This window comes from Plectrocnemia conspersa, unplaced genomic scaffold (assembly GCF_051122295.1).
Source record: "Plectrocnemia conspersa isolate PC_06_02 unplaced genomic scaffold, ASM5112229v1 ptg000013l, whole genome shotgun sequence".
NCBI classification, from domain to species: Eukaryota; Metazoa; Arthropoda; class Insecta; order Trichoptera; family Polycentropodidae; genus Plectrocnemia; species Plectrocnemia conspersa.
In genome coordinates this window covers 2,501,679-2,528,846 of record NW_028277177.1, presented here as the reverse complement: position 1 = coordinate 2,528,846, position 27,168 = coordinate 2,501,679, and the positions used below count along the sequence as shown (strand labels likewise).

Here is a 27,168-nt window from a genome sequence, read left to right as displayed (position 1 = left end):
AAAAATATATTATAATATATATTCAAATTATAAAAGTTTCCTCACCTTTTAGTTAGGAGGTTTATTTGGTTAAGACAAAAATATTTGTTATTTAATTTGTTGCGCAATTGTTGAAAGTTGTGATTTGCTCTAAATTCCGGAGGTTGAATTGGACTAGTGAACCAGTGAAGAGAGAAGCGATAGTTTCTGTGATCTTCGTTGATCTGAAGTTGAGTAGGCCTCCTCTTGGTTAAATTGAAGGGCTCTTTAAGATCTAATGCCTTGAATTCTGATGTGGAGAAAATCTCTGAGAAGAGGTCCTCAAACGAATTGTCTGAGGTGAAATGATGAATGGAAATTATTTTTAAGTGACGCATTGGAGTAGCCCGTTAGATCACGATGATCTGAATTTATTTGAAATAAATATAAAAAAGTACGCATGGCCCGTACCATGGTAGATTTTGTTGAGTCTTTTTTTTCTGCGGGACAAGCAATTACATAATGATGGCGAGTTTTTGGAAACAAATTGACCGCTAAGGCAGTTCAGAAACGGTCGTTTTGAGAATATACCCAAATGCACGAGTTATCTTTTTTCAAAGCGGAGGATACTAAATTTGATTTTTCCACCGTATTTTTTCCCCTTGTGACTTTAACCGTTAAGAGGTTTCCCACGGTGTCTCACTTCAACCCATATTTTCTTTATCGCAAGCCGAAATAGTATTTTTATTATTAATTATTATTAATAAAAGAGTAGTTCAATTGACGAATCAACAATAAATTTTAAAGAGCAATTCCCATCGGCCACACGCCTTTTTAATTTTTAATTTACATAAAGTTTTACCGCTTAAATATTTCTGCTTAGTGGGAGATCTCAGGATCTATCACATTTGTGCATCCTTTTTTATAGCGCATGAGTAACTTACAGTAGTGCACGCATCCACATGCGCCACGTATTTTGATTGTTACCCTGCTGTAACCCATTGCATTACATCGGTACATTAATAATAAATAAATTCAGAAGAAATATGCAATACAAATATAAAAGTCGAAGAAGCAAAGAAAATTATGGAACGTGTCGAAAATTTACGAGCGGAGATGGCCGTGTTTGATAACGTAAACGTGTCACAATAAACGTGTCCGTAACGGTGGCGGCCCTTTGTGCGATCGGTATCAGTAGAGCGAGAGGGTCACTAATTTATATTATTTGCACTGGCAGAGACTATCTATGTGCAAACGAAGTGAGCGCAATAAATCTGTTATCGTGTACGCACGCGGAAAATGCAGTATCGATCAAAGCCTGTCTAGGGGCGGGTTCGGTTGGGGCTGGGGCGCACCCCAGCTCGCAAAAAATACGTTATGTATCGACAGGATTGAATATAAATACATACATACACGCTATGTATGGTATACCTACTGTAAGATACGATCGAATGGTTAAATTCGATCAAAATTCTTTATGGACCGACGTTAGAGTAAAGAAACTATCTGTGTTTTATATCGAATCAGCGTTTTCGAGAAGAAAGGCAAAGTAGGTAATATATAAAATTGATGACACGGTTTTATCTGATCTTTTTCTTTGGTGTTCAATGAGATCAGATTTTTTCATTTAACATTCAAGATCTTATAATAAAATTACATAAAGAAATGTGCGGTAAACAATTAATTTGCTACATATATTTACGAGTATATATATCAAGCATGAAACATAAATTTGTCTCAATGAAATGATAGTTTCTTTGCTAGCTAATGGGTTTTTTATGATACAGAAGTGTTCAGAAAAACTGTATGTGTTAATGGACGATTTTTTCTATCGAATATGACGTTATCTTTTCGCAGATTTATATTACCGCTGCTTAGATTTTGAGGCATTGAGGCAATCTATTATATTATCGGAAATGAGCAATCGTTCTCTTTGAGGGTATATTATTATTTTTATTAACTACATTGGTTTTTATGCATTATTTGGATGGCATAAAACATATCAAATGGGACAAGGTTTATAAGTGAAATCAGAGATATTTAGTATTTTTTTATTGATTATAGTCTAGTAACAACTTATTGTAAATTACAAAAAAATTTTCGTCCCAATGTATGTATTCCGTCTAAGAATGGTTATGTAATATTTATACAGTTTTTAAAGCTATTAGTTTTAATATCATTTAATCTTAATTAAAATTAAAATTTTAGTAATATTAAAATCTAAGTGCTTTAGTAAATTTTTCGATAGACAAAATTTTTTAGTATTTTTCTGTAGTGAACTATATTTTAGAAACCTTTGTTTGAGATTTTCAAATAAGGTACATATAAAAATATATATTTTTGTAAGTTCGTTAGCAAGCTTGATCCGCCATCTTGTTTCAAAATGGCGTAATTCATTGTTTCATGATAAGAACAAGACAAAAACTATCATACTGTAATATAACTTTCTTTTTTAAATAATCCTTGTAAAAATCTCGGCTCAGTTTATTAAACAATATGATTTGGAATATTCTTTAAAAATATCCGCTTTTGAAAAAAATCTAATAAAAACGTTTATAAAATAGAAATTAAAATTAAAAATGTCTTAATTTTTGAGGACATGATAATATATGTAGTTTTAATGATATTACCATAAAACTTTTTTAAAAAATATATATTTCAAATATTTCGGATAAGTTTGTTAGTCATCTTGATCCGCCATCTTATTTCAAAATGGCGGTTATTCAAATCATCAAAAATCTTATATAAAGAAAAGAGATCAAAAACGTTTGAAAATATTATTTAAAATATTTTATTTTAAATAACTACATAAAAATATATACTATAAAAAAAAAGTCGGTGAAAAATGTTCTATATTTGATTTTAAAAAAGTATAAAATTAAATTAAAACCCTTTTTCACATACCTAATTTTTTTGACGCAGCTACGAAAAATTTATTATGAGAAAAAATTAATTCGTTCAAATTCATTAATACTAAATCATTATATACTTATTTAAAAGAATGCCTTAATAACAATACTGCAAAATCTATGTAACGGTGTAAGAAATTCGCTAATAGATAACGTCATATTCGACAAGTAAATATTGCCCGATAAGAAATGTACTAAAATAATTAATGCCATAAAAAACATAGTTATTCGCAGTAAGCAGTTGTTTGCTTTACATATTACGTTTTATTTATTTCACCTTCTTCAGATTAAATCAACTAAATGTTTAAATTATAAAAAACCAGAATAATTTTGAATTTTTTGTAAAATGACATAAATAAAATAAAAAAATAAAGATATACTTATTTTAAAGAATGCCTTAATAAAAATATCGCAAAATCTATGTAATGGTGTAAGAAATTCGTTAAAAGATAACGTCACATTCGACAAGAAAACATCGCCTAATAAATGATGCACTTAAATAATAAATGCTTGCAACACTGCGCCACAAGTAAATCGAAAACGGAAAGAAAATATTAAAGCATTTTTTTAATACTTGGACAAAGCAACATTTTTTAAAAGACAATATTTTTCTTCATTGAGTTGTATTAATTAAATATAATTTAGCTTGTAATATTATTTAGGAATCAAACAATCTCGTTCTTGTGTCAGAAAAAGTGCAAAAATGGTAGTATAAGAAGAATGTATTTTCTGTATATTGGAAATAAATATATCAATATATTTTTTTGGTTGCGCAGCGAGAAATTTCTGAATATTTCTGATTTTTTTTGCTATAAGACATATAATGTTTCAGAGATACTACAAATAAATCAGGAGTTAATCAATTTTGGGACAAATACTTCAGGAAATAATGTAGACCAGTGGTCTTGAAACCTTGGGATTTCGCGAGTCAAAATTAAAATTCGCAAGTCAAAAAAACTGTACTTATGTAATTTCATTATTATGGTAGCACTTTATTTTGTAATTTTCGTTTCTATTCTTACACGCCCAGTCACTAAATATAATGCAAGGGTAGTAGACAGCTGGGGAACGATTTGATGCTACTAATGAGCAAATTACATTAATTTTATGTTAATGTTTTTAATAAAAATACAATAATTTTCTTTAACTGTCTTTACACAAAGTAACTATAACACTTAACATATTTGAAAATTATTTTAAGATATATTTTTATAAGGATGGGATGGGGTTCCCCACAAAAAAAATCGTTAGGGTTCCGTCAGTCGACAAATTTTAAAGACCATTGGCGTAGACTAAGAAAATCGTTACTTTTATAAATAAAAATTAAAACCCAGTGTTTTAAATTATTCTCTAACAATAATTCAGCATAGAACTGATGCTATGAATTTTTTTTCAAATAATAAATTTCTCTGGGCAGTAGTATTTAAAATCGAATTGTAATTATGCCAAGTTTTAAATGTATAAACGTAATATCAGTATAATAACAATCCATAATTATCGCACTGAAACAGCTTAAACATGAGTTGAAAAAACTCGATATTTTTTATGACCTATGCACGTGCAATAAAAATGGCGTTTTAGCGGCCTGGTTAATGGAAGTATTGAACGAAGGACCAGCGAGTATCTGCTTTTCATATGCTGGCACATATGTGGGTAAACTATTTTTATTTCCGATCCCCCATTTTATTTTTGTTGTGAACAATTTCAATTTCAAGAACTTTTAAGATCAAAATATCTATTTATTTACTGGTTAACCTAGAAATGCTTCTTATCTAAGATCAACCGTCAGGAAAAAGTTGGTAAACTGAGATGAACCATGAAACAGGCAGAACGTATATTATTAAATTTTAAGGTCAACCACGATTAGTATATTTGAAATTGATGATGATGTAATATTTCATGAAGATATTGTGATTTCTTAGATTTATTTCTAACATGTCTCATAAATCTTATTTTATATTCCTCATTGTTTAGTTTCCGATATCGAAACTAATATAATTCGTCATGCAACCGAAACGCTCCCATTTGTTCTCTTTTTTTTTGTTCTTGTCTAATATATTCACGCAAATGGTCGCTCCCTAATCGCGCATATTAATCTTTATTCCAATTTCAATTTTGCTCTCGTGTCAAAGCGCAATATCTCGCAGCGGGGATCGTTTCGCGATTTTTTGTCATGACTCGTTATCGGATATGTCACGATACGGCCGGCCGTAAGTTCCTTTAAAAGCTTTCGCAGAGTCGTTAATTCGGATTGCAAGTTATTGACGCACTTAGTAAAAAGGGAGTGGAAAGCTTTGAAATATTTCTGGGCGTGTTTCCAATTAACCGTTCCTCGTTAACTTTTACTTGCTATTATGTATTTAATAGTTTTTTCACTGGCGAGTTTCTGATATAAAAATGAATGCTTATAATTAAGATATAGACCTACTTTTCTATATTATAAAAAGTATTTTAAAGTTTATGAGATAAATTAGTTTAATGAGATAAATTAGTTTAGTTTTCTAAATGAAATTAAAACGGCGAATTTAATGCGACGCAGTAAATGACAGCTTACGACCATCTTACAGAAAACAACACAATACAATACTTTAATCGATAAAGTATTATTTTGGAATCTAATATTTATAATACAAAAATGAACCCTTTCTTTATAATGACAACTTATTACATTTACTGATTAAGCAAGTTTTTTGTCATTTTTTATATGACCTGATGTAATAATTTAATCATCAGAATTACAATATGATTAAAAAAAATTGAACTCATTAAAATTATTAAGTAGAGCAATACTAATACCTAATTGCTTAAATGCTTCTTCAATTATCAATAAAGAAGAAACGTGTTTTTAATCATCACTTGAAATGAAGCATTACATTTAGTGAAAGCACTTTTATTTTTTAGAGTTTTGTACACCTTTATATTGACGTGAAACTGTGAATAAACGGTTGCTTAATTGTGTGATTAATTAACTGACTAAAATTAAATCAAAATTACTGACCAACTAAATACAGTACTTTGATTTTATACAAGTTTATAATACTTATGCAAATTACGATTTATTAATATAATCTGAATATGATAACTATGTTGTAATTGTATAATGCCTATTTTCTATCCTATATTATTTAATGTCTGCACTACACTCTCTGGAAGTTGGCCAAGGTTGCCCAAGGACGGAGAATATAGTGGGTTAGTTCGGTCGAGCTCGGTTCCGCCCGCTCTAAGATCTCTCGGAAGTTGTCCGAGGTTGCCGAGAACGGGAGGTAAAATGGGGGTAATTCAGTCGACTTGGCCAGCTTCGAGTGCTTCCGGACATTGTCGGCAAAAGGACCGTAGTCAAAGAGACCGAAGTCGGAGCTGCTCTTTCGAGCGCGAGCTGTGAGTTTCGCTCTCTCGCGTGTTAAGTGACGACAGTGAGAGATATAATGATATGGTGCTTCGAAAACTGAGATAGAACGAATAACTCGGTTCAATTTCAGTAGGCGTCCTATGGTCAACACGCATGTCGAGCGCTGCATCGTGGTCACGTGGTCAAGTTATAATACCACATGCTTATCGGGGACTTCAACAGACTCTTACTGACATTTTTGAATATTTTAGCTCACCAAAAGGGATTAATTATATTTTTGATAGTATATTCTTCTAACAGATATCGTTATTATATTTTTTTCATATAAAATAAATAATTCAAAAATAATTAGTGGTACTTGATTTTGTTAAAAAAATCGTTTCGAATATCATTATGTATTTTCCTAGATTGGTTTGTATAAATGTCACACCATAACGAATTCTTATTTAGAATCGATGGCGACAAATTCTAGGATAGTCACAGACGTGGTGTTCGTATTCTAAAGTATCATTTTTATGCCTTCTGGCAGTTTGCAAAAGCCGACAAAGGTTTTGCGTAAATTGAATATTTACGACCGAAAAGTTTTCACTGATATTATATTGGCGAGTGCCCACACAAACTTTTATAATTATCAGTAGCGTAATTTCAATAATATGACAATTTAAAAATTGCGATTATTTGGCACATTTTTCGGTCGCGCGCAAATATGCCAGCTGTACGTGACAGCAGCCGCCGTGCGGACGTCGTTCACGGCCGCCGTGAAATTTGTGGCAGTGTGGCCGCTACTCGGAAATCGGCGACCTCGGCCGACTTCAGTTGAACTTCGGTTCGGACAACTTCTAGAGAGTGTAGTGCAAGCATAACACTAATGAATTAAAATACAATATAAAAACTACTTTTGATTTGTATTTAATGAATCTATAACTATTTTTTTATATAAATAGTATGTATGAGTTTTTTTTTGTGTGTTTTGTATAAAATATAATGGCATAACTTACTTCCGTGAGGAAAGAATTTGGCGTAGATGTCTTTGAAGCAGTCCTCGTGAACAACACCTTCGGGACATTCCTGAAAACAGAGTGAAATGAAGCGATGTTAATGATAATGTAACACAGTTATTTTTAATATACACTTAAGAGATAAAAATAAACATTATGCAGGATGAACGAAAGTAATGACATTTCGAGGTCACAATCTATGTAGGTACGATGTTAATACTGTTATTATAAATCCACTTTACGTTGTATGACTTCTGTATAACATGTAAAGAATATGTAGGTTAAAAATTCAATCAAAGTATATTTTTAACGCGTCGGGGTCGCAAGTTTTTAATTATTTCTTATCTAAGATTAAGATTTTATTATTATTATACGTCACACTTAACGTTAACGTTTAAGGGTTGCCATCGTTACGATATCATACGGTAGATTTTTGACGGAAGGTCAACTCGCCAAACACAAAGAGATGAAAGATTTGAGATCGGAAATAGATCAAAGCCCCTTTTCAAAACTGCGATAAAATCGGCAACCTAATGAGGTTTCAGGTTTAGGTGAAAGTAAAGGGAAAAAAACATAAAAATATGAATAATTTATTACTCAAGAGCTATTTTCATATTCCTAATGAGCTTTTTTGCCAAGCACCCAATAAAAAAAATCAATAGAGAACCTAAATAATGTGCCACTTAATAAATAAAAGAAATATTAATTAACAGCAATTTTAATATTTTTATTTAAGACCAGTGTAATTAATATATATTTAACATGCAAAAATATTATTTTATTAATATTATCATACAGGAGGATTTGCATAAATTACGACTAATTAAAAAATATGTTTGTGTAATAAAGAGCACGTCTGTATATTTTATCGTCTAATTAAATTATTATTAATTATTAATTAAAACTAGATTTTGCCTTAACAGCAGTTATTTTAAACAATGCGTTCATAATATACATATATTTAAAAAAAAACAAATGCTTCAATATACTTTATAACTGTCAGATAAAATACTTTTATGTAAGTAGTACGGAAATATATATAATATATTATATTTGAATAAATTTGTAATTAAATTTTTAAAATTAAATAATTCTGGTATTTTCGTCAAAACTTATGACTAAATATATTCAATAAATAAATAATGCATCTATAAGCAGATTTTAACATAAATAATGTTTGTCAACACGCCAAACGTTCAAAAAAATATTTTGCTAATAAATATGTTATAAAACATTTTTAAATGTTTTAATTTTTTCTAAAAGGTTTTTTAATGGAGCAATTAATATTTAATTAGCCGCCATTTGTAACAATTTTATTTTCAGGTAAATTTTAAAGAATAGTTTCATGGAAAAATAGTTATTTTAGACCAGTTATATATATTTAATTTGGCCTTTTCTTAAATTTTATTTATTTATTTCAAACCAAGCGATAGTATCTTTTTTCTTAAAATATACTTAATAGAAACAGCTGCGGCATTTTTTTATGTACTAAAATTGTGCAGCTTATTTCTAAAATAAACACGCTTTGTAAACAATGTTCTGTGTGTTGGGTTGGAAATAATAACAAACGTGACATTTTCTTACAATTTAATTGATTGAATTTTAGTTTTAAAATTAAGATTTTACTGCTTATTGTTAAGATAGATATGCATTGTAGACAATGTGCTGTTTGTTATATTGGAAAAAAAATAAAAAGTCGACATCCTTATTACTTTGGGTTAAGATTTTACGAATTATTGCAAAAAAGAATATGCTTTGTGGAAAATGTGCCGAGTATTGTTTGAAATATTGTTAGTTAAAAATTATAAACGGTCAGTATTTTTTTGCTAAACGGTCAGTAAGAAAATTTATAATGGACAATTTATTATATTAATTGTATGTAAAACAAAACGGATTAAAAATGCAATTATTTTATTATTTTTATTTTTATTTTTTTAGATTAAATTAAGACCATCGTGGCCTAACAGGTTACCCCAATGCACCACGATGGTCGAAAAAATTATAAAATGTTATTAAAACATCTATGAATAAGTTATTGTTAAAACGCGCGAGACATTGACAGCTGGCGAAGGCGTCGCAGTCTTAATAAGCATATCGATTACGGCCATTGCCTTATCATGGTGATAATTAAAAAAAAATATATTAAATACATATTTAAGTTAATTATAGTATTGGAACAAATATATGCGATTTCCGTACATTTTAGCACGGCGCCACGATCAAAAACTACCAGTTGTTAAATTCCACTGCGTTGCTCGTGCTGTTCAAACCCAAACCTCACCTAAGAATAACCATTGTAACGTTAATATATTCGATTAGCTTAGGTTTGGGTTTGAGAGTTGCGAAATGTCCATTTTTTTGATAAACGGTCAGTAAGAAAATTTAGAATAGACAATTTATTAAATTTAGTATATGTAAAACAAATCAGTTTAAAGATATAATTATTTTATTAAAAAATAACTCATACCAAATATTATGTAATTAAACCATCTGTGAATAAGTATGGTTAACACGCGAGAGACGTCGACAGCTGGCGAAGGCGTCGCAGTCTTAATAAGCATATCGATTACGGCCATTAACTTATCATAGTGATAATTCAAAACAAAAATATATGTATCCTTTTTATATTAATACATACTTATGCGACAACAAATATATGCGATTTTGTTAATTTAAAAAAAACACCAACTGTTTCTTTCCACTGCGTTTCTTGTGCTGTTCAAACCCAAACCTAACCTAAAAATAACCATTATAACGTTAATATATTCGTTTAGGTTAGGTTTTGGGTTGGCAGTTGCGAAACTGTCAAATTTAAACGTGGTGCCGTGCTATGTAACATTTATTTATGAAAAATATTTCACATTTAATTTTTAGCATTCCAATGTGAATATATTTTTTATTAAAATATATTATAATAAATTCTTAGAAAGCCATTTCATAATAAATATGGATAGCAGCGAATATTACCATTCTCTAATAAAATATCAACCATCATTCAAAATTTAACTGACCGTTCAATATTATAATTATATTAACTATTTAATATACCTACTGACCGGCTAACTACTGTTTCATTACAGTACTGAGCAAATGAATAAAAGCCGAAAAATATAACAAAAGCAATCTTTTTTTTATTAAATTTTAGTTTTATTGTTTTACGGCTTATTAGTAATATTGCTATGCTTTGTATATAATTTGCTTTAGAATAAAACAGCAAAAACGACATTTTTTAGTTGAACGTTTTTGCAGTTCATTACTAAAGTATTTAGTATATACTTGCATTGAAAAAAAACTAAGAAACACGACATTTCAATTAAGATATTAAAATTTTATTTTAGTATAAAGATTAGAATTTTACGAATCATTGCTAAGATTTATATGCTTTATAGACAATGGGTTGTGTATTGTATTTAAAAATAAATAGCAAAAGTGAGATTCGTATTACATATAACCCAAAATAAAAAATGAATTTTTTCCCTTCTTATTTTCTTATTAGAATACCTTTTTATATGTTTATTTTACTGTTGGATCTATTTTTAATTTTTATTTTAAATAGCTTATTTGCTATACGTCGTATATTAACACGTCAAACATACAAAAACAATTAAAATTTTATCGTGTCGTTTTAAAAAATAAATAGCAAACGCGATTTAGTGGAATGTCAAACTATTATTCAAGGCTGAATGAATTGTAAGGGATTAACTTCCTTATTTTACTAACTAGCAATTTGAACGACATACATGAACGTGCCTTTATAACTCGCTCAAAAATATCTTTGCTGTGTTTTTAAGAGATTTGGTGAAAATGTTAAGCAAGCTATATTATCTTAAACAGGCAATAAAGTTTAATAAAACTATTCGGAAATGTACGAAACACGATGCCTAACATTGACTCTCGTCTATTTTTTAATATAAAAATAATATAGTAATTTAAAAATAAATTGATAAAAAAATGTACTAAGCACGGTTCTTCCGTGTAATCATAACTCATTTTTTACATTCAATAAATCTTGTTCGGGCCCTCGTAATAACATTTATTATACACATTGACATTGTATGCGATACAATAAAAAAATAATCAATTTTAGCACAATCAGTGTATATAATTGGGGGAGTAGGGGTAGGTTCGCCTGCGAATGATTGATTGCAGACTTATACGAGCGAAACACTTTTAAAAGGTAGTCAAATTTGGTATCGGGCCAACAGATTTGTTATTCGCTATTTTTATTACACAACATTTTTCTCTCCGTCGTTGTTGATAGCCGAATAAAATGTTACACAACTTTCAGATTGTTATGGCCAACGCGAAAAAAATATTATGTTTAACCATATCACGTTTTTCTATCTCTGTAGCGCAAATAATAATAATATCACAACAAAAAAGATTCTGTAGATTGCAAAGCATTGATTTTAGAAACATTAGTACTTTACTTGCTACAGAGATGTGGATATCATTAGGTTCGATTTTTACCCCATATGAGATTTTATTGAAAATTTGAAATAATGAAAACTAATGATGAAATATATTATATTATATAATATTTTAAACAAAGATACCTGATATTGTATTATGATAGCACGCCACGCGAAGAGTGATCTGGTATTAAATGTATATTTAAAGATACAGGGAAAATTGTTATTGTAATTTAGTATATGGTAGTTATTGCTCGTGGGAATATTTTTAAAATTTGCATGAATTTACGGACTATATTGCTAATTAAAATATTTTTTTGGATTATACATTATTATATTATAACGTGTTACACACAATTACACGGTTGCCTTTTAGAATTAATTTTCTCGGCGTTGCTAATTAAACCAAGGGGAAATTATTGTAAAAACCCGATTTATTGGGGAGTGACACGCGAAAAGCCGAATAAAGAAGAGTTTTGTAAAGGCTAAAACTCTTAGCCCCGATAAGGGTGATACAATATGATGTATTCATCAGTTAAAACAACATGCCCACGGAAAGTTGCGTGTTAATGAGGTGTTTTGGGGTCAACAGCTAGAGGAGTTATTTTTTGTTGATAAAAATCCATTCGGGAACGATCAAGATCAGGGCTGTCACGTGTTTCAATTAATATAATCAGATAATGAATATAATTATTCTTATTTATATATAATAGTATAATTATTTTATTGATGGTTTATTTTTTATAAAATATTTAAATTTAATATTGACTTACTTAATTGCTGTATTTACATTTTGTACGGGAAAAACATTTCAGAAAGCTATGCTAAAATAACTAGCAAAGCAATAAAGAATGAATTAGTCCGCCAACGAGCCAGAAAAGATAATGCATTATTATTTACGCATGTTCGTCAAAGCAACGGAGCTTGAGACGATATAACACTAAAAATATTTTTCTGCGTAATTCTCACTGTACAGCAAATTATAATATTTTTTTGAAAAATTACTTTTAAAGAAAAAAATATTTCTCACTTTTTACTGAACATGCATATATAATATTAGTGAGAAAGTCTAATATTAATTTAATTAATATTATATGTAGATCATACTTATATTGAAAAATGCGTTTAATTATTATTTTAAATAATACTCATACCTAAAATTCAAAATCAGATATATACCCCTCAACCCATACGATTATTTAGTTTTTTAATAATATTATCAATCGCTTAAAACCCTCAAAATATATTAAATCATGCCTTTAACAACAAAAAAATCCCCTTTTACTTTTTACCGTGAAAGGTTGGCAGCCCTGGTCGAAAGGCGTCGCTTGTACAGTACGCCACCAGTGGCGCCACCGTTGCGTCCATTTGGCGCCGGAAAACGGACGCCTTTCACCGGATTGCACTTAAAACACCGGCAGAGTTGCACGATAAATGCTACCGGGGCTCAAGCACAAAGAGAAACGCCGAGTCAAAGAGCGAGAGAAACAAAAAAGTTCGAGAGGAAAAAAGGGGGCGACAAAGGGTCGCATTTAGAAAATAATCCGTCAGGTAGAGCTACAAAAAAGCATATTTTTAATTGCCGGTTCGCTTTTCCAACGAATTGCAATTAATTGCGAATGTTTTTTTTTCATTGGATTCGCAGCAAGTATATTTAGCTTTTACAGTGATTGCGAATTGAAAACATTTTTTTCAATTTAAACCTAGAAATTTGATAATTGCTCGGTACAGAACGGTTGACCAATTATAATTGATTTAGCCTTTTTGATAATTAATGACCTCGACATATGAATTGCCATAAACTAGTTTTGAGCTATTCAGACATTTACACATTGGCCTGAATTATTATGTAATGTAACGACTTAATAAATTTAAAAAAATATGACATAACTTCAAATGCTCAAATGTAAACAGAACAATAATTTGTTTGCGTGACGAGAATCTTGAATAATCAGTTAAAAGCGGAAGACGGTACGTTTTTTTTTGTAGTGCGATGTTAAAAATTATATATCTGACGGATAATAAATTTTAACAACAAAGAAAACCGTCACTACGCATGAGGCGCATTTACACCAACTTACCGGCAAGTGTATCTAAGTACAAAAAACACTTCCAAGTAAAAATTGATAAGAAATAATTTCTTTTAGATTTAAAGTCACTACATACCTTATATACCACATATATTTTTTCGGTCTTTCAGACATTATTGAGGCCGTAAATATTAATCTGTACAATGATTCATTTTACGATTGGAGAATCGAAGGATAATGGACGGGGAAAAAAGCTAAGGAAAAACTTGCCGTTATTGATTTTATAAATAAACCGAATTATGGAAGTTGTTTTGGGAAAAGTTTTCCTCCCTCGACCTGGACCGCTTACGGTCCCCCGGGTACTTTGCGCGCACACAAATAAAAATAAAACTTGTAAAAATTGATAGACACCGCGCCCAAGTTTGAGAAATTTATCGGTAGCCCAAATAAATTAATTTTATACATAAATATTAGCGCACAGCAGATGTTGACAAAGAAAAGTTATTTATTTTTATGGAAGACTTGATGGTTTTCAAGTACATGAATCTACACCTCTTATCGTTAGATACATATAAAAGTACGATAAGCTTAAGAAAATATCAAAGCTTATGTATTTCACAGTTAAGTATATTAATAATTAATAAATCAAACATAACTTTCTCTGTTATCTTTTTATATACAGTAGAGCTCCAAATAACACGGTTAATTGTGGTCGTGCTATTTGGGAGCGTGTAGTTGGGGGACTAGAAAAACTCGTACAATTTTTTTCGATCGTTTTTGAGAAAAACGATCTTGGATTTTGAAAGTTTGCGTTGATCGCTGTATCTACTTCAATAACTTTCAATATATATACATATAGATTTGATGGTGATGATTTAAATAATAATAAATTATAAAGTAAGTTTATTTTTTGTATTTCAGAACCGATATTTAGCTAATAAATAGTTAATTGATGCCTATTTTATATAGTTACTCTAACAATAAATTGTTTCTATGCAAATTAAGATGTATACATATACTTCGATTTTGTTAAGATTAATTGAATATACATATGTAAAGTTTCAATCGACAACCTTGAGTTGCATTAATCATCGTAGCTCTGATCAGTTGAAATGTTTATTCATGATATTAAAACAACAAAATATATACGTTTATATTATATATAGATTGTTACACAATGTTTATGGACGAACATTGAAACTTTGATTAAAATACACAATCGCTATTCAGACGATGTTATTCTACATAAAAGTGGAGATGGGTCATTTAGCCAAAAGGGCTAAAATTCTACAAACTGAGGAAATACAATTTCGGTATCTCAAAACACTGCAATGAAGCAAGATTATATAATATATTTTTGTGTAAACAATTACATTTCAACCAGAAAGAAAAACCGACGCGCAGTTTATATTTTTATGGTACAAGAAAATTAAATCAGCTTTTGTAACTAGATAGTATATAATGTTATATAATATATTGTATAGAAATTTTCTAAAATTGTATGATAAATATATGTATTTTTTAGTGAAATTATATTTTTACAAATATTATAGAAATGTAATTTTATTAATGAAACTATATTGTGATTTTGCCTTTAAAAGGTGATGTACCATCCTACCGTCCATTTGCTGTTCAAACCCAAACCTAACCTAAACAAATTAATCAAACCCAAATTGGCCAAATCAAAGCTTTGAAATTATAGTATTTTTTTTAAAACTGCTACACTAATAAATAAACATATAAACTTGTATTTAACAAACTCTTAACCTCATGTTTTTTTATTTTTTTTTAAATACGTTTATTTCAAAAATTTAAATAATATTATAGACGTACTAATTACATATATTTTTATTAAATATTCTATTGTATGTGTAAGCCTAATGCGTTACAGCTGAGTAAGTCAATCAGATGAATACCTACAAATAAATAATTGAAAGTCTAGGAATTGGTGACATCTATATAAATAATTATAAATTATTATGTGTAATATTATTTATAACCATTAGATTTATAGTCAATGTAGATGGAACCGCTTTTTTTTAATAAAAGCGCATTTTTTAAATAAAAATTTGAGTGCCACTGCCGGGGCTCGAGCCTGTAACCTTAGAGCTATTAGTCTGAGACGTTACGGACTACGCTATCCCGTCCTTAAATGTACATATTAATGGTTTATAACCATTATAATTTTTACAATTAGTTATTAGTTAAATTTAATAAAAAAATAAGATCATAAAACAAAACTTTTGTGGTTATAATTTAAGGTAAAAAAATAAAAAGCCTTTTACAGCTTCAGCTAAAGAAAAATAAAAATACACGAAACAAGCAAAAAACAGAACAAATTTATTGATAATTTGGAGAACTGAAATAATTGTTTTGTTGTCTAGCCTCTAAAGCAATATATGCTTTGGGATTTTGTGCTTATAAACATATTTTTAAAAACAATCTAAATAAAATATTATTGTGTAGCTATTTGTTTGTATATTTTACGAATTAGTTGCTGTTGTACACAATAATTTCCTCTAATAAATACATCGCATTTGTTTTAAATTACTGCAATTTTATATAATGATTATATTTAATTTATTGAGCTGTTCCAATATGTATTGATAGCCTAATGCAATCAAGATGTGCCGGACATTTATCCCGTATGGGCGACTTGAAGCCTGCAAGGCGGTTAACTCTTATCGAGCCTGAGAGTAAAATGAGATTACTTACTTAAGAAAGTATAACAGTTAAATTATGAATAGTTTTATCTGTAACAATTCTCACTCTGATGCGAACTACCAAGGAGGAAGAATTATTTTCTTAAAACATACTTAAATAAATTTACTAATTTTGAAATATATCCAGAGCGAAACATGATTCATTTTCAGCTGGGCGCCAGCTCAACCCGAAACGGCCCTGTGTATACAAGCACATAAATAACGTATAATAATCATAATAATGATTTATAACGGAGCCGTTTCTTGACTCGACGCTTCGTAAATTTTACGATTACGACTCTTTCGAGTTTCATTACCGCCGTTTACGCGTTTTCATTAGTGTTTTCCGATTATTTTCACAAAGATGAACGCGAATATGACTGCTTTTGCGTGGGTGACGTCACGCGTTTAATCGAGAGGCTTCGCGACTCGCATTGTTTGAACGAGAAGGAAACTAATTTCAACTACGCGAACTCTCCTAATCAAATAATGCAAATTTTTAACCAGAGCACGACGTCTACTCTGGATTGGTTTCGAAATATTATTTTTAACTTTGATTAAAAACAAGAAGCTCTTGTATGAAAGAACAAGCAGAGAGGTCGCATATTCAGTGTTGTTTTCGAAGTTGCGGCTGCAAAGCGATTCCCCCTTTTTATTCGATTGGCAACACTGTCAAAAATGACAATTTGATTCAATCCAGTTTAGCATATACGATTGGATTCAGTTATGATGCGCGACAATTGATTGATTAATCCGAGAATAAAAATTTGAATTTCTTTTTTGTCATGATTACATTACAATCAGAATAAAAGTAATATAAATCTAAGCCGGAGTAGCAGTGCTTTCGATGAGTTTTTTAATGAAAAATCATCCATAGATAATCATTTATCACATCCGTTAATCTTTCCCTGAAATAAGTCGAATGATCGAGTAATATGCTGAAGCAAATGCAGCTTATGCCTTGCAGCTTATTGCGGCGTCTTCACTACATAACGCAACACTTTGCTTAGGGTTTTTTGGATGAATTTAGTATGTATTTTTTTCATATAGCATAATGCCTGCACTACACTCTCAAAAGGAAGGCCACGATTGGCCAAGGACGGAGAATATACTGGGTTACTTCGGTCGAGTTCGGTTCTGCCCGCTCTAAAATCTCTCGGAAGCTGTCCAAGGTTACCGAGAATAGGAGGTAAAGTTGGCTAGCTTCGAGCGCTTCCGAACATTGTCGGCAAAAGGACCAGAGTCAAAGAGACCGAAGTCGGAGCTGCTCTTTCAAGCGCGAGCGGTGAGATACTTTCCCTTTCGTTCTCTCGCGTGTTAAGTGACGACAGTGAGAGAGATAATGATATGGTTTTTCGCAAACTGAGATAGAACGAGTAACTCGGTTCAATTTTAGTATGCGCGTAGGCGTCCTATGATCAACACGTATGTTGAGCGCTGCATCGTGGTCACGTGGTCAAGTTATAATACCACATGCTTATCGGGGACTGCAATAGACTTACTGACATCTTTGAATATTTTAGGGCACCAAAAGGGATTAATTATATTTTTGATAGTATATTCTTCTAACAGATATCGTTATTATATTTTTTTTCATATAAAATTAAATAATTAAAAAATTGATTTTGTTAAAAAAACTCGTTTTGAATATCCTTATGTATTTTCCTAGATCGGTTTATATAAATGTCACACCATAACGAATTTTTATTTAGAATCGATGGCGACAAATTCTAGGATAGTTACAGATGTGGTGTTCGTATTCTGAAGTATCATTTTTATGCCTTCTGGCAGTTTACAAAAGCCGACAAAGATTTTGCGTACATTGAATATTTACGACCGAAAAGTTTTCACTGATATTATATTGGCCAGTGCCCACACAAACTTTTATAATTATCAGTAGCGTAATTTTAATAATATGACTATTTAAGAATTGCGATTATTTGGCACATTTTTCGATCGCGCGCAAATCTGTACGTGACAGCAGACGCCGCGCGGACGTCCGGACGGTATATGAAATTTGTGGCAGTGTGGCCGCTACTCGGAAGTCGGTGACCTCGGCTGACTTCAGTTAAACTTCGGTTCGGATAACTTCCAGAGAGTGTAGTGCAAGCATAAGATTCTTAAGTATGGACAAATCATGGTGTCTACATTGCAGTAAAACACATATTATAGCGAAATATGCTTATACATCATATGTAGAAATTAAAAATAGAAGTGGGAGTCAGAAAAATATGAAGAATACAATTATTTTTGCATTAGCATTATTCAAGCGCACGTGCCGATCGCATATTTGGCTGGATTAGAAACAACTCTGAACAAAGGACATAAATAAACGCACTTTTTAATCATACTACTTTAATACGTTACAACACATTTATACCCAAACTCGCATTTTATAAGCTTATAACATTGCCAAATCTCCAGATTTTAAAATTATTATCGTTACGCAAAGGGAATATTAAGTGCGATAAAAAAGAATCTGTTTCCGCCATAAATTTTCGCATTATCCAGACGATCGAAAATAGGAACAAAGAAGGAGCTCAATCACGTCGCTTCTAACTTGGACAACCAATAGGGCAGGCATTCTTTAGTATAGTCAAACTTAAGTTAACGTATTCAAGAGTTCATCCAGATCTTCTAGACGATTTGGAAAATACATGACACAAAGAAAGCTACGAGAATAAACACACATATAATAATAAATGCATAAATTGTACGAGAATTTTAATATATATATATATATATATATATATATATATATATTTTCTATTGCTTTAGCACATACAGATAATTAAATTCTTTCTAGTATTTTTCTTGCTTTGATATTCTTAGATTTCATTGATTTTCACGCAATGGACTATTATATCTTATCTATAGAATTCATATTTTCTAAAACCGTTTATCATAAAATTAGTTAAGAGGTATTCTCCAGATAGTTGGCATAAATTTATTTTATTATGCGTATGTTTTTTTTTCAAGTAAAATCTTATCTTCGAAAAAAGGTTCGTGAAGTACAATCCCAAAAAAAAGTATCCAATAAATATATTATTACAAAGCAAAATAAACTTGTGTAGTGATATATAAAATACAAGAAACCGTCCACTGTGTTCATGAATACTTGATCAAACATTTAAAAGTTACGACTCCCTTTCGACGCAAACACACATAACATTCCCTTCGCGAAGTTTAAGTTTGATGTGCAAGCTTTAAAAGTATGTCGCGAATTCACAGCTTTAACATTTTGGCCAGTTATGTTGCAAGTTTTAACGACTGACTGCCCCGAAAAGGGCCAAGTTTGAGTGTCTCGTGTGGATAGTTAGAAAGGGTAGTTAAAAGTTTTAATTGTGCTTGGTGTCGTTCTTTTTTCAATATGAACATACATAAATATTAAAAACGTTTATGTATATTAGCGAGTCGATTACACCATTTAAGTTAACGATGCGAAAAGTTGCTGAACGCAATTTAATACGTTAAGTGCGAAGGTTAAAATAGATAAGCAATGTTGGAGAAAGAAAGGAAAAAATTGTGAACGGTGCAGATAAGACAGATTAGGACACTTTACTAATTTATTAAAACGAGGTATATTCCAAAAGTAAAGATATATAACAAAATAATATAATATTAGTTTTGGTCTTGAATATCTTGAGCGAAACTGATAAAAGAGAATTTTCTATTAGTATTGGTTTACGGCGCTTTAGATATTACTACTTAGTATCAAGCTTTGTATTATAATCACTTTATATACCTTTAACTGCTTAGCTATATACTTAATTCTAAAATCAGCGTTGGCTATACAAATAAGTTTTGTTATGATTTTAAAATTCTCCAGAAGATGCCGAAGAATATTTTGGGTGAAACGTTGAGAGGAAGAGAGATAGAAAAAAATAAAATTATCATTTTCATCTGCGTTAGATTGTTTAAAACTATTGGTCTTCTTTATTTACACCGCTGATATGAATTTATAAATAATGACTTATACTAACCTACCAATATGGACCTTTATCTCTAACAGAATAATGTTTCCCGCCGGAGAATTAAATGTCGTACTCTATATCATATATGAAATCGATACTATTTTTGTATTATATATTACGAGATTTAATAAAGTGAGCGCATAACATTTTTGTCTCTTTTTTTCTGTACTTTACTGCAAAAGTTTCGTGTCGAATCTGTAATTCGGTTTGTATCGCACGAGCATCGTCAGCTGAAGTCATTATTAGTGGGATTTGATCGGAGAGAATCACGCACGTATAAGTCGTTCAGTCTCAAAATTCGTTACAACATATTTGATGTAAAAATACAGTGAAAATTATTCATGAGGAAAAAACACAAAGTTTCAAGCGTAAAACACAATATTAAAAGGAAGTGCAATTCGCGATATCATGAGCGCAAAGTACAAAATTATGTGCGCCAAGCGCAAATTTACGAGCACGTGACGCGAAAAAGCCACCAGCAGGCACATGTTATAACATCTGGTTTTAAATATAAAAGTGTCGGTTTATAGTGTTGAATGCGGTAGTGCCAAAGAATAAAATATTTTTCTTCTTCTGTAAGCCCAATGCGTTACAGTAGGGTAAGTCAAAACACAAACAATAGCTACAAGTAAGTATGAAAAAGAACAAATTGCAGTATGGAAATCAGTGTCATTTATATAATTAATTATAAACTATTTTGTATTAAAGTTAATTTTACAGATAGGACTGGATTTTATTAATAGCACATTTTTATGAATAAAAGTTCTATTATCTAGTCTACTGCGAGTACGTGAACTCGTGCGTTTTGAATTCTATTGACATCATCCCTCCGCTAGCTTCTCTACCACTGCTCAGAGAAAACATTTCGCCATTTATCGTATGTCGCAACATATATAAATATAATGTAATAAAATAACTAGATTCCACCTTGAGTCTCACTGGCTACGAAGTCAATCTCAAATCTTAAACTACCCTAATATAATAATACATACAATGATAGCGTAAAAAAAGTTTTGTTACGTCATTGGTCGCGCGTGAGCGCATCGCCGCATCTTATTTTTGAGGTTCAAATTTAGTTGTAGTGTTATTTAAGCAATTTTTTAAAGAATAATAAAATATTAAAATACACATTGCAGTGCAAAACGTTCGTACGATACGGTTATCAAAAATGTATATGTATTACATCATTTTGCGCCTGTTTGGATAGGCGTCAAAAAAACGTGTTCTACATTAACCCTCGCGTGTTTTGATTAGATTGGCGGATATTGCCACGTTGGAAAAAAGGCGAAACTGTAATTTCCATCCGCAAAATTAATAGACGAAATTAAAGCCAGCCGTGTTGACGATGGCTTGCAGTTTTCCATCATCGTGTGCTAAATATAAGTTAGCAAAGCTTTGATGTGAGTGGCGATATGGTTTATAGAACAAAATAACAGCTAATGCGCTTATAAATGTGATGTATTATAATATAAAAAATAGGTTATTGTCGATTATGTACTAATACACGAGTTGTGTTGTTATTATAATAATACAACGTCGGATTTGTTGAAAAACTGACAGCAGAAAATTTATTAGATGCGTGATCATTAGTGTTATAAAAGATAAAGACATAGATAAGTGAAAGTTTTACAGTCTACATGTGTATAATTCATAAAAGTAAAATAATGATAGAAAAGGACTTCGACTTTTTTGTTGGTAAAAAGTTGGCAGCCGCTGATCTTTAGAATAAAATATGCGAATTATTAAGATCGCTGAATTAAATCTCTAGATGTCGAACGAGGTGAAATTCGATTATTTCAACGTAGCACGATTCATTGAATTAAAGAGCTGCATAAGTGGAAAAAATTGGACGGAAGCTATTATTTATCTTCAAAGAAATATTCTCATTCCAGTAAAAAATGCAATTGAAATCGCAAAGATGCGACGAAGATGTTCGCTCAAATAAATATATTTTTTTAGTGTATGTCGGTTAAAATTTGAAAGTTAAAATCTTGGAGACAAAATTTTAATTTCAATACTAATAGTATTTTTTATTCCAGATGCTCAGAAATAATATTAAATTACTAGAAAACTTTTCTTATCAAAGATAGATTTAGGTCAACTCTACCTGAATAAATAAATAATGAATATTTAGATAAAATAAATAATTTTTAAGCTCATGGATGTTTCGGGTTTTGAGGATGTGTGTTAATTTGCCGAAAAAACTGGTTATAGCTCATTTTTATTAAGCATAATTTATCATCATAGAGAAATAGTGTCGAATGTATTTGATAGACTGAGTGCTATTGGAAAACATAGAATCGTGTAAATGCAGGTCTCTCTCTCTCAGTTTGCTTCAGATGCCCTATGTCTGTCTGAGCTCGTCTCGAATCGTTTGACCGTCTGCCGACGTGACAAAATGTCACATCCTTTAAACTCTTGATTCGAGACGTCTCTATCGAATCATTGATGCGGGTGTTGATGAGCCAATTGCATCGCTCGGCGATCAAACCAACGAAATGTAGTTATACCTTAACCCTTATGTAGAAGTATCGCCGTACATGTACGGTCATCAAACTTTCACTGTTTTGAGGTACCCCAGATAGTTATATATAACTGAATAAATATTAAATTAAAAACATTATAAATATATAATATTTGTTTTAATTTTAATTATTGGAATACTGTCTATGGAAAATAATAGCAATAAATTAACATAACAAAAAATATTTATATGAATTTCATAAAATTGAGTGCCTATGAATTGATATAAAAAAATCACAAAAGCCAAATATACAATAAATATGTAAATTAAATTAACAAAATTTAATAATATAACAAAAAAGTAGTAAAATAAATCAAAGCAATTAGACACTGAGAATCAATGACTTTTTTCTATATTTTTTGTAAATGCAATATAAAATAATAATAAATAAATATGAAAAAAAGTGTATACATAATTAATGAATGTGAATAAATTAACTCTCTACTCAAAAGGTTAAGAACTGTAAGGTGAAACTTTTGATGGCAATAGCGATTTTTACGCAGGATAGACGCATTGTCTATCGCGAATTATTTACGCAAAAGGGTAGTTTTCAGATGCTTATGATTGGTTAAAGGAAAAGATGTGCTAGCCGAGGTGGTCCGTAAAATATTAAAATTCCAATTATAACCCAAGTGTTTAGCGTTAAGCATTTTATTATATTGTTGAGCCTTTTGTCTGACGAGTTGGTTATTTCCTTTCCATATTATATAAAATGGTCGTTTAAATGACCTCAGAGTTATAAGTGAGGCTAGTTGCAGTGGCGTAGCTATGGTGGGGCAAGGGGGGCGGGCCGCCCCGGGCGGCACTTGCTTGGGGGCGGCATATTTGCGATAGGATCGCCCCGGGCACCACATACCCTAGCTACGCCACTGGCTAGTTGGACTTCTCATAGATAAACATATGTATATCATAATAAATATTATGTATAAAAAATCTAATGATGTGCTATTTACTATAAAAATAAGAAGATGAATTATCTGATTTTACACATCAAATTTTTAAAGCAATTACTAATAAAATTACGAAAGATATTACGATGGTAGAGTAAAATAATATGTGCGATTTGTTTATAGTGTTAAATAAATGATCTAGTGTTACTCTGAATAATCAAATATATTTTTTTAATAAAAAACATATTACTTTCTTAAATAATAAATATGTATTATGCTAAAAGTTATATGTTGTTTAATGTAAATCGTATCTAAAACATCTAAAAGAATAAATAACAGCAGCTGCTTCGTGTTACATACACATGTATATAATAAATTTTAAATATAAAAATAAACTTAAGTAAAAATAGTTCGTCGTCAAGATAAGAAAATACGATAAAAAACAATAAATTCAATAATAAGAATAAAAAACAGACATGGGTTCAGATAAAAAAATACAGAGCCGCTACATAAAAAAAATTGTATCATTGAAGAGCAAATGAAAACGCGATTTTGCCTAACAAGTGCGCATTCCTCAGCGAATTTAATAGTAAAAACGCTTTAAAAAAAATACCACTTTATTATTGCTATGTCAGCAGTAAGTTAAACTACGGGAAATTTAAAGTTTATTCTCATCAGACGTGAATCGGTGAAGAAATTGAGGAATTGCAGAAGTATTATTTTTAGTGGAAATTTGAGATCAGCGTTCAATTCAACACTTAAAGATTACTCTACGACTCTACGAAAATATTTATAATAACTTTATTTGTCTTAGTAAATTCTAATGAATATAAAAATAAATGTAAAAATACGTACAAAAATAAAGCAATCGTAAATATATAATAAAATAATGAGGTAGTTGACCTTTTTTATCTGTATTCAAATTTATGCAGTTGAAACATACAAATCATAAATTATGGCACGTTTAATTCAGTTATTCCGTTTTTTTTTTATGTAACTCTTGGAAAGCACTCACATATGATTGCATGTCTTTGATAAATGCCAAGAATAACAACGAGCATATTTACCATAAACGTTTTGTGTATAAAATTATATTACAATTGCATTTTATTCACTTGGGAATGTGATATTTTTTTTAAGCTGCTGATGAATCAGATTGTGCAAAAATGAAGAGTAATTTTCTGAAACTTTGTGATCGACTCCACGATAATTAGGTTATGAAAGCTCGACTTCGGCTTCATGTTCAAAGGCAATGTATCACCGGGCGTTATTAAAACACTATAGAGAAAGAAAAAAATAACTAGTAAACGGATAAACAATTATCGCGACCGCCATAAACAAACTAGGCGGCCGATTATTTGCGTTCCGTGTGCCCAAACCATAATACTGAATAGTTGGCAGCCGCCGCTAATTGCTTTTTATATAAACAAAATGTGTTTTCATATTGCAAAATTGCGTTACGACGTTACGAAACTATTGTAATGATCATTCGCGACCTTTAAGTCGCTGTAAAGGGTGAATACGTTGCCATTTTCACTTTTATCGTCGTAAAAACAATCGGCAAAATGTCGAATAGGTGGGAGTGGTGCTGCGAAATATATAAGATTTATCGTTGCGTCGCTCATTTTAGTTTTAAAAATAGTTTTTAGCTCCTCCTCCAAAATAATTTTGCATGAGTAAATATATACAAAACCCACGTTGGGCGACCGTCCGATAATTACAAAGGATTGTTCAAACAATGTTTATTTAAGAGAGGATTTATTGTTGTCTTCTGGACAAAACTTGCGTAGAAGATGGTTTATTTATTAAAATTTTGTAGCTATTGTGCAATTTTGGGTGTTCTGTCAAATTTATATATAAAACTATGCTTTTAAGTTTTCCCTTTGGCTCCTACTTTCTCTAATAAAGCGACTTTTTTAATTATATGAATTAATATAAAATTAAATTTTAAGAATAAATTTACAATCAAATTAATTTATTTTTTAATAAACAAAAAAAGGTAATAAATGTGGTACATACTAAAAATTTAATCTTTAAATGTAAAACTATAATATAATATTTTTATAAGATAGATAGAAATATATATTTTATACAAAGAAATTTGTTTCCAAATGCCTCTTAAATTTAAAGCTAACACATTTTTATTTAATTCGTGTTGGAATAATGAGAACTGTAGCGAAAATCGATTCTTTATTTTTCCATTTTTTTGCTAAAATCATTTAAATAATTGTATTTAATATGAAATGAGTCGTGCAAGACTAAAAGCGTGTCTCCTTAATCCTCAGAATCCAAGCGTTTTCAGCTTACTAACAAAAAATAAATTTGCACTAAAACCGTTGGATCGTACTTTAACAAAAACAAGTCGATGAATTGGTAATATCTCTAAATTGAACAGTCCCGGATATCTTATTAGAACTAGAAGGAACTTTGCACTTCCACGCTACTTCAATCATCATTTGAGTGCAGGACTATCACTTCGCTTTCCACTTGAACTATACGAGAATTCAGCCACACTGCACCTAGACTTAAAAGTCCGAGAAAACCGCCGCTTTTATTTCGACTATCCTATCAACTTCAAAACGGCAATAAACCCAAATTTTCCAACTGATTTTCTTATCTTAGTTTACATTATATTTATTATACAATTACAAATTGTCTGATTCCGCCTCGAATCATGATTATTGGCCGAAATGGCAAAGTCTGAATAGAAGTGTTTCTTTCCCCGTATATAAGTCAGAACACGGTCATACTTAATCATTTCCTTGAGAAACTCAAACCGGAGCTATGTTGAATTGCCTGAGATGAACCTTGAAAGTCGCTTTCAGTTCGTCGTGTAATATGGTACAGAACAGAGCAGACTCGTATATATTATATACGGCAATATTTAAAATAGTTGTGATAAAAAATATGCGGGGTCCAACATTTAAAAACCACTGTTTTTAAAATGGCATATAGGTGATTTCTCTAAGAACAATCGACCCTTCATATGCCTGCTAATCATACGTAACCAAGAGAGACAAATTAATGTCATTCCGAACTTAATAAAATAAAGCAAACAGTCATTGATAAAACATAATCTAAACCGAGATTCTCACGCCAAAAGTAAAATGAAACGAAAGGGATGAGATTGCGTAATATTTTTGACGAAAGTATATCATATAAGGGATTAGATTTTCAGTTGAAAATCAGATCAACCTCGCCAGTTGAGACAGAAGAATACTTCCTTGAACTTCTATATTAACGCAGAACTCTTTGACTTTACTTTCTTACTATGCCTAAATATATTTTGCTAGGAGGGGAGTACATTGTGTATATTCTACTTTTTTTATAAAATTTGTACTGTTTTATATTATTATTATTAAAACGGCCGTATTATTAGAAACCACTCGTTGTTACGCATTATTAAAATGCAAAAAAACACA

At 30.6% G+C, this 27,168-nt stretch overlaps 1 protein-coding gene across 2 annotated transcripts in view; it reads right to left on the bottom strand.

Moving 5' to 3' along the window:
• LOC148226994 (A-type potassium channel modulatory protein KCNIP1) overlaps positions 1 to 27,168 on the bottom strand; it is a 90,782-nt gene that overhangs the window by 10,358 nt on the left and 53,256 nt on the right. For both annotated transcript variants that reach the window (XM_088202281.1, XM_088202282.1), the window contains exon 3: positions 7,215 to 7,284. In XM_088202281.1, the coding sequence (XP_088058407.1) occupies positions 7,215 to 7,284 (70 nt within the window). The remainder of the gene's footprint in view (positions 1 to 7,214; positions 7,285 to 27,168) is intronic.